This window comes from Peromyscus maniculatus, chromosome 6 (genome assembly GCF_049852395.1).
Source record: "Peromyscus maniculatus bairdii isolate BWxNUB_F1_BW_parent chromosome 6, HU_Pman_BW_mat_3.1, whole genome shotgun sequence".
Taxonomy (NCBI): Eukaryota; Metazoa; Chordata; class Mammalia; order Rodentia; family Cricetidae; genus Peromyscus; species Peromyscus maniculatus.
Genome location: NC_134857.1, coordinates 85,350,699 through 85,366,215, shown reverse-complemented (window position 1 = coordinate 85,366,215; position 15,517 = coordinate 85,350,699). Strand labels below are relative to the sequence as shown.

At 49.8% G+C, this 15,517-nt stretch overlaps 1 protein-coding gene across 1 annotated transcript; it reads left to right on the top strand.

The window, feature by feature from the left end:
* Positions 1-435: 435 nt before the first annotated feature.
* Positions 436-15,267, top strand: Wnt2b (Wnt family member 2B). Its single transcript, XM_006986401.4, has 5 exons — positions 436-904; positions 6,836-7,056; positions 8,197-8,474; positions 10,027-10,291; positions 13,567-15,267. Exons 1-5 carry the CDS (start codon positions 723-725, stop codon positions 13,794-13,796), a joined length of 1,176 nt encoding a protein of 391 aa, XP_006986463.1. The 5' UTR covers positions 436-722; the 3' UTR covers positions 13,797-15,267.
* The last annotated feature ends 250 nt before the right edge of the window (positions 15,268-15,517 follow it).

Below are 15,517 nucleotides of genomic sequence, written 5' to 3'. Positions count from 1 at the left end.
GGATAGAAGGACCGGAGGGAAAAAAGCATCTTCTGCGCTTAGCTCCTGTTTCACCGTAGGTTAAGGGGGCGACGCGCGCGCGGGGGTGGGTGGGTGTTCGTACCCCCCACGCCACCCCACCCCCCGCACACTGGGTGCGCCTTGCCATCAAAGCCAGCGGTCCGCGTTGCTGAGTGAAGGGCGCTAGGACCCGGTGGCGTGGCGTGGCGTCGGTAGAGACAGGGGGCTGCAAACGGAGAAGAGCCCCGTCGCGGGTGGCCCGAGCAGGTGAGGGCGCGGCGCGGTGGCGCTCGGTCGAGCCGAGCGGAGGAGGCGGCCGCCACACCTAGGGCGCCGCCGAGCACCCCGGCTGGCGCGGGCGGAGCCCCGCTGAAGGCCGCGCGTGGCCCCGGCCCCGCCCCGCCCCGTCCAATGAGAGCTGCGGCCGCAGGGGCTGTCCGCGCTCTCTGGCCCCCGCCGCACTCCGCGCCCTGGAGCCGCTGACACCGCACCCGAGCCGCCTACACCCCGGCTCAGCTCTCGTCGGTCTCCTGGCCCTGCAGCTCGGGAGTTCTTGGGAACTCTGCGCCCGGCCGGCTGCCGGACTCCACGTGCCCCGCGGTCCCCAGTCGCCCACAGTCCCCATGGCCACCCTGAGGGGCGAGCTAGGAGACGCCTGAGGAAGCCCAGACGGTGCCCGTCCACGGCCCTGCGGGCTGCGCGGCGGGAGTCTGCGCGGAGCTATGCTGGGGCCGCGGGGTGCGGAGGAAGCCGCGCAGCTCGCCCCTCGGCGTGCCCGCATCCTGGTCCCCGCACCCAGACCCGCGGCCCCCGACGTGTCCCCGGCATCTGCCCGCCTGGGTCTTGCCTGCCTGTTGCTGCTGCTGCTGCTGACTCTGCCGGCCCGTGTAGACACATCTTGGTGGTGAGTGTGGCTCCCAGGGTGGTTAGGCGCAGGGAACGAGTGTACTGCTCCAGGCACCGGCTGCCCAAGCACCAGGCTGTTGCCTGGGTGGTACTGGAGATGATCGGGGCGGGACAGTCCCAGAAGTCTCCGGTGGCTGGTGAGGGGTTGGAGAGAATGAGGCGCTGGAGACAAGAGCAGAGCGCTGAGCATCGGGAGCAGGTAGCTGGTGGCTGAAGTCCCCTAGACTGCTACACTGTGCCCCCTGTGTTTCTAACTCAAGCCCGCCGCGCAGATGCTACTATCCGATTCTCTCTCGGGGTTGGTTCGAGGAACCAGTCGCCTCTCCACATCCTGCAGTGGCTGTTCCGCGCAGTCCACAGTTGTGGCCTTCAAAAAGCCTTCCACCACCAAAGGTCTCCCCAGGGGACGTGGAGTAGGGGGCAGCTGGCTGGGACCCACATTCCTCTGCTGGTCTAGGCCACACAATGAGGTAGTAGTATCCACAGCAAGGCTTAGAAGTGAAATTGAGGCACAAACTACTCCCTTCCCCTTAATTCCCACAATTGAAACAAATTAAACACTTGGGGTTGCATAACCCAGGCATTTGTCATCAGCCTCGGCTTTGAGGGTGTAATTTTGAACACTGATGTCCCTTTTTGCTTTCCTGCCCCAGATGACCTAACCTTCCACCTCTCCCCTACAAGCCCCAGCAGCTTCCAGAGAGTCTCAAGACTTTTGAGACCCTCTCTTCAGATCTCTTGTAGGCCTTAGTCTTCTGACACTTCCAAGAGGCAGATGCGGCAAAGGGTGTCCGGGAGCCGCTGCCCCCCTGCTGTGTCCCTGGTAGACCCCCTACCCAGCCCCAGGGCTCCTCCAACCCTGCAATGGCATCCTCCTTCCAGAAAGGGCAAAGTAAGAGGGTAGACTTGAACTGCAAAAAGTTTCAGTCCCCTGTCTTTTCTCCTCACCCTTCCAGTCAAACTGGCTTCTGGGGCTGAGCTAGTGCCCCTCTAAACATGCAGCACCCCGTTTCCCCCCTGCTCTGCCCCTTCCCTGAAGCAAGCACCCCCACCTCCACCCCCCACCCCACCTCCCTCAACATGAGGTCTCTTCTCTTGCACCCTGTGGCTTTTCTCCTCTTGACTAGGAATCTGGGCTGGAAGGGTGAGGGGTAGCTGGCTGAGGGGCAAGCCAGCTCGGGCTGCAGATTCCTATCATTTCAAGATGCTGCTCTCTCCATCCCCACCCCCACCCTGTTTTCCTGTTAAAGAAAAATCTTTCTTTTGGATCTTTTTTATCTCTGCAGTGTTGGGGAAGGGAAGGAGGGGGGTTCGGATGGGGAAGCAGAGAGGCCTGTATCTTACATCTGGCTTGAAACATTCCTTTAGAAAGGGAAAGAGAAAGAAGGAAGAAAGGAAGAAGGAGGGGGAGCCTTTCAATGACCAGAGCGAGATCCCAAGCCCCCCTTACCTTTCCGACACAGTTTGGCTGAGGACTTACATCGTCAGGGTCCCTGTGGAGACAGCATGGAAGCATGAAGGGCCCGGTGCCCACCTTTATCTCGCTCACATGGTAACTGGCTTTTTGAAACACTTGATTGCTTTGCAGCAGTCTGAGACCATCTTGGTGACCTATGGATGCTTAGATGAGGAAGTGGCACTCTGGACATCTCCACATCCTGGTAGCGGTTCCTAAAGACTCACCTGTAGCTCTTCTAGTCTCCATTTTCACCCTTGACTACTACTCCCTGTCTCATTTCCTTTCTCCTTTCCTCCTAGAGGGTTCAGATTAAAGATGTCGCAGAAGCTACTAGATGGAAGAGCTAGGTAGGGAGGCAGGTGACAGGGGCTGGGTGGTTCTTATGTCCATGAAGACAGTATCAGGACCAGGATGAACGTGGGTACAGAGCTCATTTCCATCTCCTTGCCCTCACCTTGTCACAGCTACAGCCACAGGTGTCTGTCTCAGTGGTCACCACTTGTAGGAGGAAGCCTGAATTCTGAAGGTAGGTCTAGCCCCCAAGATTATCTCAAGCCCAGCAAGGCTAAGAGTGTGTACAATCCCTGGAGGAGATGGGTGTCTGTTGACTCAGAGTGTCTGTGTTCTGCTTTGGAGCAGAAGGCCATCCCTATGCCCAACAGTCTGATCTTCACAGCCTAGGATTCTTCCCCTTCCTCTCTAATAACTCCTCTGTCTCTTTCCTTAACTTGAAGAAGACACAAATGGTTTCTTCTTAGTCTTTGACAAGAAATGTGGATATGTGGAGACGCACAAGGGCTGGGCATGTTCTTGGGCTCATAAAGAGAGATCACAGAGCAGGGTCATATTAGTACTACTGATACTGTAAACACACACCCTGTACTGAATCTTTACTAAGTTGCAGGCTCCATGGCCAACCACCTTGTTGAGCATCATCTCTGATCTCCAGGATAAGGCTGTGGTAGGTACTGTTATAATCCCTGTTTCACCAACAAGAGACTGACAGATAGCAGAGGAAGGAAAAACAAAACAAGCTTGCTGGGTGTGGTGGCCCACGCCTTTAATCCCAGCACTTGAGAGGCAGAGCCAGGCGGATCTCTGTGAGTTCCAGGCCTGTCTGATCTTTATAGCAAGTTTTAGGTCCGCCAGGGCTACAAAGTGAGACTCTATCTCAAAAATAAGAAAAAAAATCGCTCAAATTTATACCAATTTTGGAGTTATATGGTTTTATTTCTAATCAAACATTGTATACCTCTCTTGCTTCTAGAATAAAAATGAATTTTGGCTGGGTATGATGGCACACTCCTGTAATACTACTACTCAGGAGGCTGAGGCAGGGGAATCATCCTTAGATGTATAGTAAGACTTGGTCTGAAAAAAACAACAAAAACAACCAACCACAAAAGCCCCTTGAGTTTGAAGTCAGATGGCTTCCCTCATCCTGGTTTCCACCCAAGTGTCCCTTCACAGAGTGGGGTTTCCCTGCCCCCCACCCTGTGGCGTCATCTTGGTGGTTTGCTGTTGCTGTTTTTGAGACAGGGACCCGCTATGTATCCTTGGCTGCCCTGGAACGCTATACAGACCAGGCTGGCTTCAAACTCACAGAGATCTGCTTGCCTCTGCCTTCTGAGTGCTGAGACTGAAGTTATGAATCACCACGCCCAGCTAAGTCCTAACACACCAGAGGAGGGGTGGAGATCCCCGGCTCCATTGAACAGACAGAGACGTGGAATGTCTGAAAAAGTATAGGTAGTGTTACAAGGAATCAAACTAACTGAACCCGAGTTGGTGGCAGCCTAGGGGGAGCTGGAAGCTGGGGATAATCATAGCAAGCAGGTGTTTATTCAGTAGCTACCGAGTACCTGCTAAGTAACAGAGACTTTTCTTAGCACTGGGGATACTGACATGCAGATTGGGGTTCAGTAGACCTGGAGGCACAGTAGAGGCACTTACAAATCCCTAGAAGCAAGGGACTAGCGTAGGGTCTCAGTGATTCTGTCAAGGGAAAGAATGTGAACTGGTCAAAAGCAGGCGAGGAGAGCACTCTGGTGCAGAGGCTGGGAAGGAAGTGAAGACTTAATTTCTGAAAGGGAAAACAGGAAGTCAGAACTGAGGCATCCTCCCCTAGACAATGAGCTGAGGGATACCGTGACACCTTTGTGCCCCTAACAGCTAAGCTCAGTGCCTGGCACGTGGAGGCATTGTGCAAGCATGTGTGGAGCTGAGGGAGATGGGTTCAGCTTTGGGCTCAGTATTATTGATGGTTCCCACACTGGCCTACAAGGCTCCAAAAACCAGACAGCAGGCAAGCCCCATGCAGGGTCTTGAAGCAGTTACTTAGGCAGTAGGCAGGGTAGCAGGAAAGCCTAATTATCCTCCCATCTTAGATACTGAACAGATGTTCGTTCCCATGCTCATTGAGGATGTAATATGAAGGATCAATGTGGGCTACAGCAGAATGGATTAAAGTCAGACCACAGGAAGGCCCTTTTGCCAGAGTTTGGCTTGCCCCACTCCAGACTGTCTATGAGGGCTGGATTATTGGTCTCCCATTCCCATCCAACCTCCTTCCTCCAAGCCCCAGATAAAAAAACAAACACCCATTGCCTAGATCAGTGATCTGGGGCCGAGCTGGGCAAGCAGCATGGTGGTGAGTCAGGGCCAAGCTCCAACTCTGATGGTTTCAATCCTCCAGACAAAGCACCAGGGCAGTGGGTGGAACTCAAAGCTGTGCGTCAGGCAGGCCTTTCCGGCCTGGCCCAGCCCGGGGTGTTTATTTTGTTTGTTCCTGGAAGCTGCTGCCCTGATGGACAGTGCTGGGGATGCTGATTCCATGGGATTTGTTCTTGGAGGGACAGCCCTCTTGCCCTTCCCTCTGGACAGATGGGGCTCATCAGCCCTGCTGAGTTCCCGAAGAAGCGAGCGTCAACCCTCTTTGTGTTTGCCTGAGTTCCTGTCACTAGTGGTGATCTAGTCTGTGGGTGAGGGCTGGCTGTGGGGATGTTGGGTGGGGGTAGGGCTCAGGGATGGTTGGCTTGCCCTTCCCCTTCCCCTATTGCCTGCCTTCTCCTCTCCTCACTCACTTCTAGGCCCACTTTGGGGACATGCCCAAACCACTGGCTCGTTCATAGTTCGGACCAAAGTTTTTCTGTTTGCAGTAGCAACTGATCGCTACAGCTCCCACCTGTTCCCAGCAGGAAAGAGAGGGGAATCCCATTTCAGTGTCCGCACAAGAGAATAGAACGTGCTGCAAAGACCAAAGGAAGTGCTGTGTGGAGGGTTCACCAGAGTGGGGTGGGACAGAAAGGGAGAGAAGCTGAGCTGCCAGAAGGGACTGAATGCGTCTCATCTCTTTGGGGGACTTCTTGGGGAGAAAGGGTGATACACTCCTGTTTTCTCTCTAAAATCTCTGGAGGTAGAGCCCAGGGGTAAGATTGTTTGAAAGGTAATATTGCCTTGAACAGTTTTGAATGATGCTGGCAGCCCGGCAGCCCTTCAGTGGCCATCTCGCTTGACCTTGTAAATTATTCCCACGAGAGATTCTACCACATTATTTGTTTGTTTGTTTGTTTGTTTGTTTAAAGAGACAGGTTCTCACTATGTAGACAAGGTCTATGTTCTAAACCTTGGCTGGTCTAGAACTCTATGTAGATTAGGCTGCCCTGGAACTCAGCAAGATCTGCCCATCTCTGTCTCCTGAGTGCTGGGATTAAAGGTGTGTGCCATCCTGCCCACTGAACTCTTACTGCTTTGTCCTGTTCAGGCTTCCTGCTGTAAACAGCTCTTTGTCCATGAAGGTCCTTCCTAGACACTGTGCTTTATAGGTTGGGGCAAGTTATTTTAAAAGCTTCATTGGTTATGAAAAGTACAGGGAATGGGGAGGAGAGTAAAAAATGGGGTCTTGTTCTATAGCCTTGGGATTGGATGGAAGTGAGGACTTTTTTAGGCACATGGTCCAAAGCTGTAAACATTACTCAGAACTACCCATCATGTCTTTTCCAGCCCCTCTTCTCTTCATCCTGTGGCCAAGCTATCTTCATAGTCCAGCCACTCGATTCGTGCCTCTTACATGTGCGTGTAAGAGTGCTGTCTCAGATTCTCGTTGTTGTTATTGTTCTGTGAGGATCTTAATGTTTATTAAATAAACAGGCAGTGGGTTTGTATGACATGCCCGCAGCTTCTGTGTATGACACATGCCTGGCTGTGTTCTTGAAGTGTGTGTTACGTGGGCCTTTGGCTAGGGAACTGGTAAGGGTAGGAGACCACTCAATTACTCTTTCTGCAACTGTGTAGCTTTTTTTTTTTCCTTCAGAGATGGTGGGTAATGGTTCTACCCATCAGCCTCAGAGAATGTCTTGGGATGGGAAGGAATCTCTTTAAGGTCTAGATGCCAAATAACCCCCTCTTTCTCCCTTTGCTGATGCCTGCCTCCTTTTGGAACGCTGTGACAAAGCCATCTCCACTTTACAGGTACATAGGGGCACTGGGAGCCCGGGTGATCTGTGACAACATCCCTGGTTTGGTGAGCCGGCAGCGGCAACTGTGCCAGCGCTACCCAGACATCATGCGTTCAGTGGGCGAAGGCGCCCGGGAATGGATCCGAGAGTGCCAGCACCAGTTCCGCCACCACCGCTGGAACTGCACCACACTGGACCGGGACCACACTGTCTTTGGCCGCGTCATGCTTAGAAGTAGGGTCCTCTTCCAAGATTCCCACCCCCTTCCCTTCCTTTGCTTGAGGTGGTGAGTTAGAAGGGTAGGCATGATGCCCTTCGTTTTCCACACACTACCTCATAATCTAAGAAACAATTGTGGGCAAACCTGGGGAACAGGAACAGCTGCTCATTACCCTAGATTTGTAAGCCAGGGCCCCCCTCAACCTAGGTGCTTTGAGATGGTGGGTCAGGGTAAGTATTCTCTGGCCTCCCCATATCCAAGTCAGGCAGGTGTCCATGAACAACTATACAACTAAGAACTAGGACCAAGTCCTCTGCTTCTTACCACCACGGTCACTATCGTCCCCTGTCACACTAGCAATCCCAACATTATAGTAATGGGAACAAGAGATAAACAGAAAGGTGGTATGTAAATATTCCAAGAGCTTCCCTCCAGTTCAGCAAGAGTTCAGCAGAGCTAGACAGCAAAAGAGGAGAAAAGGGATGGGACAGAACTCTGAAGGTGAAGGATAACTGGGGATGATGAACATTCGTCCCTATGGGCAAGGAGAGGACTGGAACAGGACAAAGTTAGTATGTGTCTCTGAACAGGCTGACCCCTGGGCAGGGGTCGACATTGCAGGGGAACTGTCCAGCAGAGGGGGCCTGAAACCCCTGGAATGTTGACCACGGCAGGTGGAGCTGCATCAGAACTGTGTGTGTGTGTGTGTGTGGAGAGAGAGAGAATAACGGAGTAGAGGTCAGCCCAAAGAGGTCAGACGTGCAAAGGAGTGGTATAAGGAGAGCCGGCAGACGAGGCTGGCCTCTCTGAGAAACGCTCTTAGGAGGCAAGGACACCTTGACAGGTGGAGTAGGCTCTAGAAAAGCCAAGGAAGCTTCTGCAGTTGTGTGGACTGAAGAAGGAGATGGACAGAGTTGGGCATGTGGCCTCTCCCTGCAATCCTCGAACTAGGGAGGCTGAGGCAGGAAAATCTCAAGTTCAAAGCTAGGTTACATAACAAGTTCCAGGCCTGGACCAGAAATGTGTGTGTGTGTGTGTGTGTGTGTGTGTGTGTGTGTGTGTGTGTGTGTGTGGTGGTGGTGGTGGTGGTGGTGGTGGTGGTGGTGTGGAAGACACAGACTGTCCCTGTAACGTCTCTGCCTCTTTCTGTGCAGGCAGCCGGGAGGCAGCATTCGTATATGCCATCTCATCAGCAGGAGTGGTGCATGCCATCACTCGGGCCTGCAGCCAGGGGGAACTGAGTGTGTGCAGCTGTGACCCATATACCCGGGGTCGGCACCATGACCACCGAGGGGACTTTGATTGGGGTGGCTGCAGTGACAACATCCACTACGGTGTCCGCTTTGCCAAGGCTTTTGTGGATGCCAAGGAGAAGAGGCTTAAGGATGCCCGGGCCCTCATGAACTTGCACAACAACCGTTGTGGTCGCACGGTCAGTACTCACGTCTGGGTATGGACATTCATAGTCTCTGGCGTAAACCGGCTAGTGTGACCACAGGCTGAAAGCAGAGGTGGAGGAGTTGATGGCTTCTGGACCACTTCCAAAATCCCTAACATTCCACCACAGAATGCAAGGGAGCCTGGGAATGCATAGGTTCAACCAGGTTCTCGTAAGACAGGAAAGTAACTTTCTTTCTTCTCTTCCCCTCCTCTCCCTTCTGCTTCCCTTTCCCTGTTTCCTTCCTTTGTTTCTTTTGTTTTTGTTGGGGGGGGGGAGCTGGGTGGGTTTTTGTTGTTGTTGTTTGTTTTTGTTTTTTGAGACAAGGTCTATGTAGCCCTGGCTGGCCTGCAACTCCATATATAGACCAGGCTGGCCTGGAACTCACACAGATCCATCTGCCTCTGCCTCCTTAGTGCTGGGATTAACCATGTGTAACACCATGCCCCACCTTGTTTTGTTTGAGACGGGGTCTCACTCTGCATATAGCCTAGGCTGATCTCAGGTTTTGTGGCACTAGCTCCCGTCTCAACCTCCTGAGTGCTGCATTATATGTGTGTGCCACCATGCTGAACTAAAAAGTACATTTTAAACTTTTAAAATGTGTATATGTGGATGTACGGGTCTGTGCTTTCTCACAGAGACCAGAGGAGGATGTCAGATGTCCTGCTCTGTCACTTTCCACCTTATCCCCTTGAGACAGGGTCTGTCACTGAACCTGGAACTCAAGTCCCAGCAATCTTCCTCTCTCCAATCCTCCTGTTTCTGTACCCCAGCCCCCATCACTGGAATTACAGGTAGCCCATGTGCTACCATGCCTGGCTTTTTATAGGGGTTGTAAAGGTTTAAACCCAGGTTCTTATAGGGATAGTAAGTGTTCTTACATGCTGAGCCATCTCCCAAACCCCAAAGTAGCTTTTAATTTTTTTAATTTTAATTGATTTATTGTTGTTGTTGTGTGTAATGCTTGATGTATATGGTTGGGCATGAACGGCATGGTGCATGTGTGGAGGTCAGAGGACAACTTTGTGGAACTGGCTCTCACCTTCCACCTACATAACTCAGGTTGCCAGGACAGCATGGCAAGTGCCTTTCCTTGATATCAGTATCACTGGCCCCAAAGTAGCTTTTTTTTTCTTTCTTTTTTTTCAAAGAGGAAAAGCTCCCTTCATAAAGACCTTCAGGTATTGCTGTAGGCTATTCCCTGGTATTTGAGCATCTGCTATATCCTGTGCTGAGAACTGACATGCTATAAAAGCAGAAGGCAGGCCACTTGGCTCTCTAAAAGGATTTGTAGGCTATAATCAGGAGCAGACTTGCTCCTGGGGCTTGACAATCCAGCAGGCAGTCATGAAGAGCAAAGCATTGTTGGTCCAGGAAGATGTCCTAGAAGAGGTTCTGTAACGTGGTCAGGAGAATTGATGGGATCTGGCAGAGAACCAACAAGGGCTCAGCCGGCAGGCCTGGGCCAGCAGAGCTCAGAGCACTCCTGCTTTTGACCCTAGGGTGACTAAGCAGTGTCCTGACCTGCTTCCTCCTCCCCTAGGCCGTGCGGAGATTTCTAAAGCTGGAATGTAAGTGTCATGGTGTGAGTGGTTCTTGTACTCTACGTACCTGCTGGAGGGCACTCTCAGACTTCCGACGCACAGGTGACTACCTGAGGCGGCGGTATGATGGAGCTGTGCAGGTGACTGCCACCCAGGATGGTGCCAATTTCACAGCAGCCCGCCAGGGCTATCGCCATGCCACCCGGACTGATCTTGTCTACTTTGACAACTCCCCTGACTACTGTGTCTTGGACAAGGCTGCAGGTGAGGAAAAGCAGGCGGAGAGTGACATGGGTCTTGGTTATTAGTGCAAGCACTTCTGCTTAATCCAGGTCTGTCCAGTTGGTAGGAGTTAAGGGAGGAAAAGGAGTCGGTTGCCTCCTTACATGAAAATCTGGTCTTGAGATAGGTGGTTTGTGCCTCAGGCTGCCAGGCCAAGGTTGCACAAGTAGGTCATATGACACTCTACTATATCCCCAGTGTCTGGGATGCGGTAGGTACTACTCAGGGACATTTAAATGAGCCACCTGTTTTCAGTTCTGAGCAAGCTGCGAGCTACACAGAAGCATCAGATGTAGCACTAAGCCTTTGGCTTTTAACAGTCTAGCTAAAGAAATAAGATGGAGCTGGGGATAGAGCTCAGCTGATGTAGCATGTGCTTAGTATGTGCAAGGCCCTGGGTTTGACACCCTCAACTACCAGAAAAGAGAGAGAGAGAGAGAGGGAGAGAGGGAGAGAGGGAGAGAGGGAGAGAGAGAGAGAGAGAGAGAGAGAGAGAGAGAGAGAGAGAGAGAGAGAGAGAGAGAGAGAGAGAGAAAAGGCCAGAGGAATCAAGGAGGTTTGTTGGAACACGGGGAATCAGGCTGCTTCTTGATTTGCTGCCACTGCAGACTCCAAAAGGAGTGAGGGAGACAGGAGGTGATCTCTGCAAAGAATCCTGAGCAGCAGATGCTTGAGAACAAGCAGAAAATGGCCATTTTTCAGTCAGTTCTGTACACGTGTGGTGCTGGGGAAGGGGGTCTTGGTAAGAGAGAATAGAGGCTCCCACTGTGGCTCATCACTTCTGGTCTTAAACCAGGGACAATGTGTGGCTTGGTGGAGCTGCTTCTCCTCTGGTCCCTGTCGCTGGGCTCCCAGGCTCTGTGCTGGAGATTCACTCGTCACGATTTGCTAGAGTGGAGCTCCACACCATGGCTGGCTTCAATTCTGTTTGTTTTCACTCTTATCATGCCTAGAGTCAAGTGGCTCAGAGCGCTTCAGCCCATGGAGAGGGGTGGTGTTCCCCTGGACAATGGAAGGTATAGATGCACTTTGTAGAATGCAAGAAGTAAGAAGCATTGGGGAGGTCCTCTGGACTCTCCTAGTGATTTACTATCATGAGTCAGTTTTTCCATGTGTCTAATTCAGAGGGTTAATCTCTGGATGCCTGGGAATAATTCCATAGCACCTGAAGTGTAGTCTGTTTCACACTCAAAATGTACCTCTAGAGGCGGATCTTTGGAGTTAGGAGGGAGGACGAGTCATACGCACATTAATTTTTCTCAGAGGCATAAAATTAAGTCCCATAAACCCATATAATCCAAATGGTATAAGCCACCCCAGGAGTATGGAACCAGGTATTCCCTCCACAGCAGTACTATCCAACTAAACTTCCTGCAATGATTGAATCACTGAATGTTTCTGTTGCTGTACTGTGTATAAGATATGCATGCTCTCTGTTTCTGTTGGTATACTGTGTATATTATAAGATATGCATGCTCTGTTTCTATTGGTGTACTGTGTATATTATAAGATATGCATGCTCTCTCTGTTTCTGTTGCTGTACTGTGTATATTATAAGATATGCGTGCTCTCTGTTTCTGTTGGAGTACTGTGTATATTATAAGATATGCATGCTCTCTGTTTCTGTTGGTGTACTGTGTATATTATAAGATATGCATGCTCTCTCTGTTTCTGTTGGAGTACTGTGTATATTATAAGATATACATGCTCTCTGTTTCGGTTGCTGTACTGTGTATATTATAAGATATGCATGCTCTCTCTGTTTCTGTTGGAGTACTGTGTATATTATAAGATATACATGCTCTCTGTTTCTGTTGCTGTACTGTGTATATTATAAGATATGCATGCTCTCTCTGTTTCTGTTGGAGTACTGTGTATATTATAAGATATACATGCTCTCTGTTTCTGTTGGTGTACTGTGTATATTATAAGATATGCATGCTCTCTCTGTTTCTGTTGGAGTACTGTGTATATTATAATATATACATGTTCTCTGTTTCGGTTGCTGTACTGTGTATATTATAAGATATGCATGCTCTCTCTGTTTCTGTTGGAGTACTGTGTATATTATAAGATATACATGCTCTCTGTTTCAGTTGCTGTACTGTGTATATAATAAGATATGCATGCTCTCTGTTTCTGTTGGTGTACTTACTGTGTATATTATAAGATATGCATGCTCTCTCTGTTTCTGTTGCTGTACTGTGTATATTATAAGATATGCATGCTCTCTGTTTCTGTTGGTGTCATCGTCATTGCTATAGTGCCATAGATCTCTAGGGTCTTGCAAATGCTAGATGAGTACTTGCCACTCTTAGCCCTAAACACAGAGATTTTAAGCCAAGCTAAAAAAACAAAGATAAAAGTTCTGCATTTTTCCCCCATATCCGTGTGGATTATGGAGACTATTGCTGTTGAAGTTAGTTGATCCATTTTTTTCTTGAAGTCTCAGGCAAATCACTTTTCCATTTCTGTGCCCCTGTTACTGGGGAAAGGGTTGACAGGATCTTTTGTGCTGACATCTATTGGAATGAGGTCCTGGGCATTTGCTGTGCAAGGAGAAAGCTATCCTCCTAAAAGGGGGATAACACAGGAACTCCCTGGAGACATGCCTCCAGCCAATCCTGCCAATCAGCTCACCTCTGTCGGACAGCAATGATAAACACAGCATAATAATCTATTCCATTAGATGTTGAGTTGTTTTGTTTCCCTGAGACAGGATCTTGCTATCCATTTCAATGTGTCCTCAAACTCACTACATATCCCAGGCTAGCCTAAAACTAAAGTGACTCCCCTGCCTCAATATTTTGCATGATGGTGTTATAGGTACGTGCTACCATACCTGCTAGGTGTTATTTTATACACACTCTCATATGTGGAAACTGAGGCCCAGACACATTCTTTAACTTGCTAAATAAATACAGCTCTGAAGTAGCATAGCTAGAATTTAAATCCAGATAATATGATATCACAACCCCCACAAATTAGAGAAACTCACCCAGACTTACAGTTCTTACATTTTCCAGTTAGATTCTGAAGAGGACATGGCAGAAAGGGACTGCAGGTGAAATCGGCAACCTCTGGGGAACTTTAGTGTGGAAACATGAATCTGGGCCAGAGGGCAATGAATGATCACTTCGGTTAGTGGTTATATTTTCAGAAAAAGAGATTCTTTATGGCTTCTTAAAAGAGTATAAGGGTACCCAGAGTGGCTAAAACAAAAGTAACTTGGTTTTCACCTCTCTTCCTCAACTCAGGTTCCCTAGGTACCGCAGGCCGCGTCTGCAGCAAGACATCTAAAGGAACAGATGGTTGTGAAATCATGTGTTGTGGCCGAGGGTACGACACAACTCGAGTCACCCGTGTCACCCAGTGTGAGTGCAAATTCCACTGGTGCTGTGCTGTGCGGTGCAAAGAGTGCAGAAACACTGTGGATGTCCACACTTGCAAGGCCCCTAAGACGGCAGAGTGGCTGGACCAGACCTGAACACACAGATACCTCATTCATCCCTCCACTTCAAGCCTCCAACTCAAAAGCACAAGATCCTTGCATGCACCCCTTCCTCCACCCTCAATCCTGGGTGGCTACAGCTTCTGTTATGGACTTGGAGAGTGATCCAGAGGGACCCCAATGTCCTGGCTGGTTCCTTAGCCCTAGGAAGGAGTTGATAGGGGATGGATATGAGACTGAGTGGCTCCCTGATGTTCCAACTGGAGGTTTGAAGGGAGAGTAGAAGAGGTAGGAGTCTGTCTTCAGAGTGATTTGGGTTGCACTAAAGTCAAGGCTCATTTTCCCCTTTGCTTGCACTGACTTCTGATACTCTTTGGGTATGCAACAGGAAGGGAATCTGGAGGTAGTTTCCTTTTTGATCCAACTGTAACAAGGACAGACAGGACAGAGATATAACTGCCTGTCTCTTCACTAGAGACAGTTTGTGCAGACAGTCTTAGGCTATAGCATTCTGCTGAGACCCCGAGACAGCTAGATGTGTTAGCCATGGTGAACAGGGCTCCATCTCACGCTCTTATGCAGCTTATAAACTGGTGGTTTTGTGAGTGGGGAAATCACATAACTATACAATTACACGTTCTCTGTGTCTCCTTTTCCACCTACACCAGACACCAGCAGCCTGCTCACTGGCTGCCTGTTCAGAGTGAGGTAGCTTGCAGTGGTTCCATCTTAATAGAACTGTGAGAGAATAGTACAGTAGCCTGGCTAGGTCTTGGGGCTTTTCCCCCATCAATTACTCTGGACATTAGGTAGGTTTGGAAAAGACTAAGTGAAAGGCAGGTAACTCATGGGGGAGGGTAAGCACACCTGATCTCAAGGGCTGTGTGAGGATCAGTGTATACTAGGATGGTAGAGATTTCTCATTTTGGCAGTTGTTTAGGAGAGGACCATCAGCACTGAAGTAGGAGCAAAAGCAAGTTGCTGTATAGAGAAAGAGTTGGTGCTGGAGCCTAAGTGATAAACACCTTAGAAGACAGTAGCCTTCCCCCATTTACTCAGCAAATCTTTATTTTGTGATTCTCCAAGTGCTACTGATGACTACTGTCCCTTCCACAACTGACTTAAACAGGAGGGTCCCTCTGTGCTTCTAGCCATTGCCTAACCAGGTATGCAGTAGTGGGTGGAGTCTTTGAAGACAGCAGGTATGGTAAGCTACAAGTTAGGACATGGGGTTTGAAATCTTGATGGCCTACTGTTGTATGACCTACACAGCGATCATCTTCTTGCCTATTGATAAACAGCAATAGTATAGAAATCTGCAGTTATAACAGACCTAGGTTTAATCCCAGCTATTCACTCACTCACTGTATTTTTTATTTTCAGCAAGAGTCTTTGAATTCCCCTGGCCTGTTTTCTTATCTGTAAAATGAAGGTACATGCCTTGCTCAGAAATTGAGATTTATCTGTGTCCTAAACTCCAGCCAACAGATATACTTCTTCAAACCTCTGACTGGTCAAGTACATCCTAACTTCTCTAGGAGCTTCTAATTTAGGACTGTCTGGTCTTGATAAGAGACTGGAGATTAAGAAGCTTTCACAGGGAATTCTGGATATGGGGCCTCTCTCTTTTCTCAGGTTCCTCTTCATCCAATTGGGCTCTCAGATGTTTGTGGAGCAACTTCATTTTGCCCAGGCAGCAGGAGGTTGGGGGTGGTGGTGGCTCTGGCCATGGAGGCAGATTTATTTGGATGATAGGA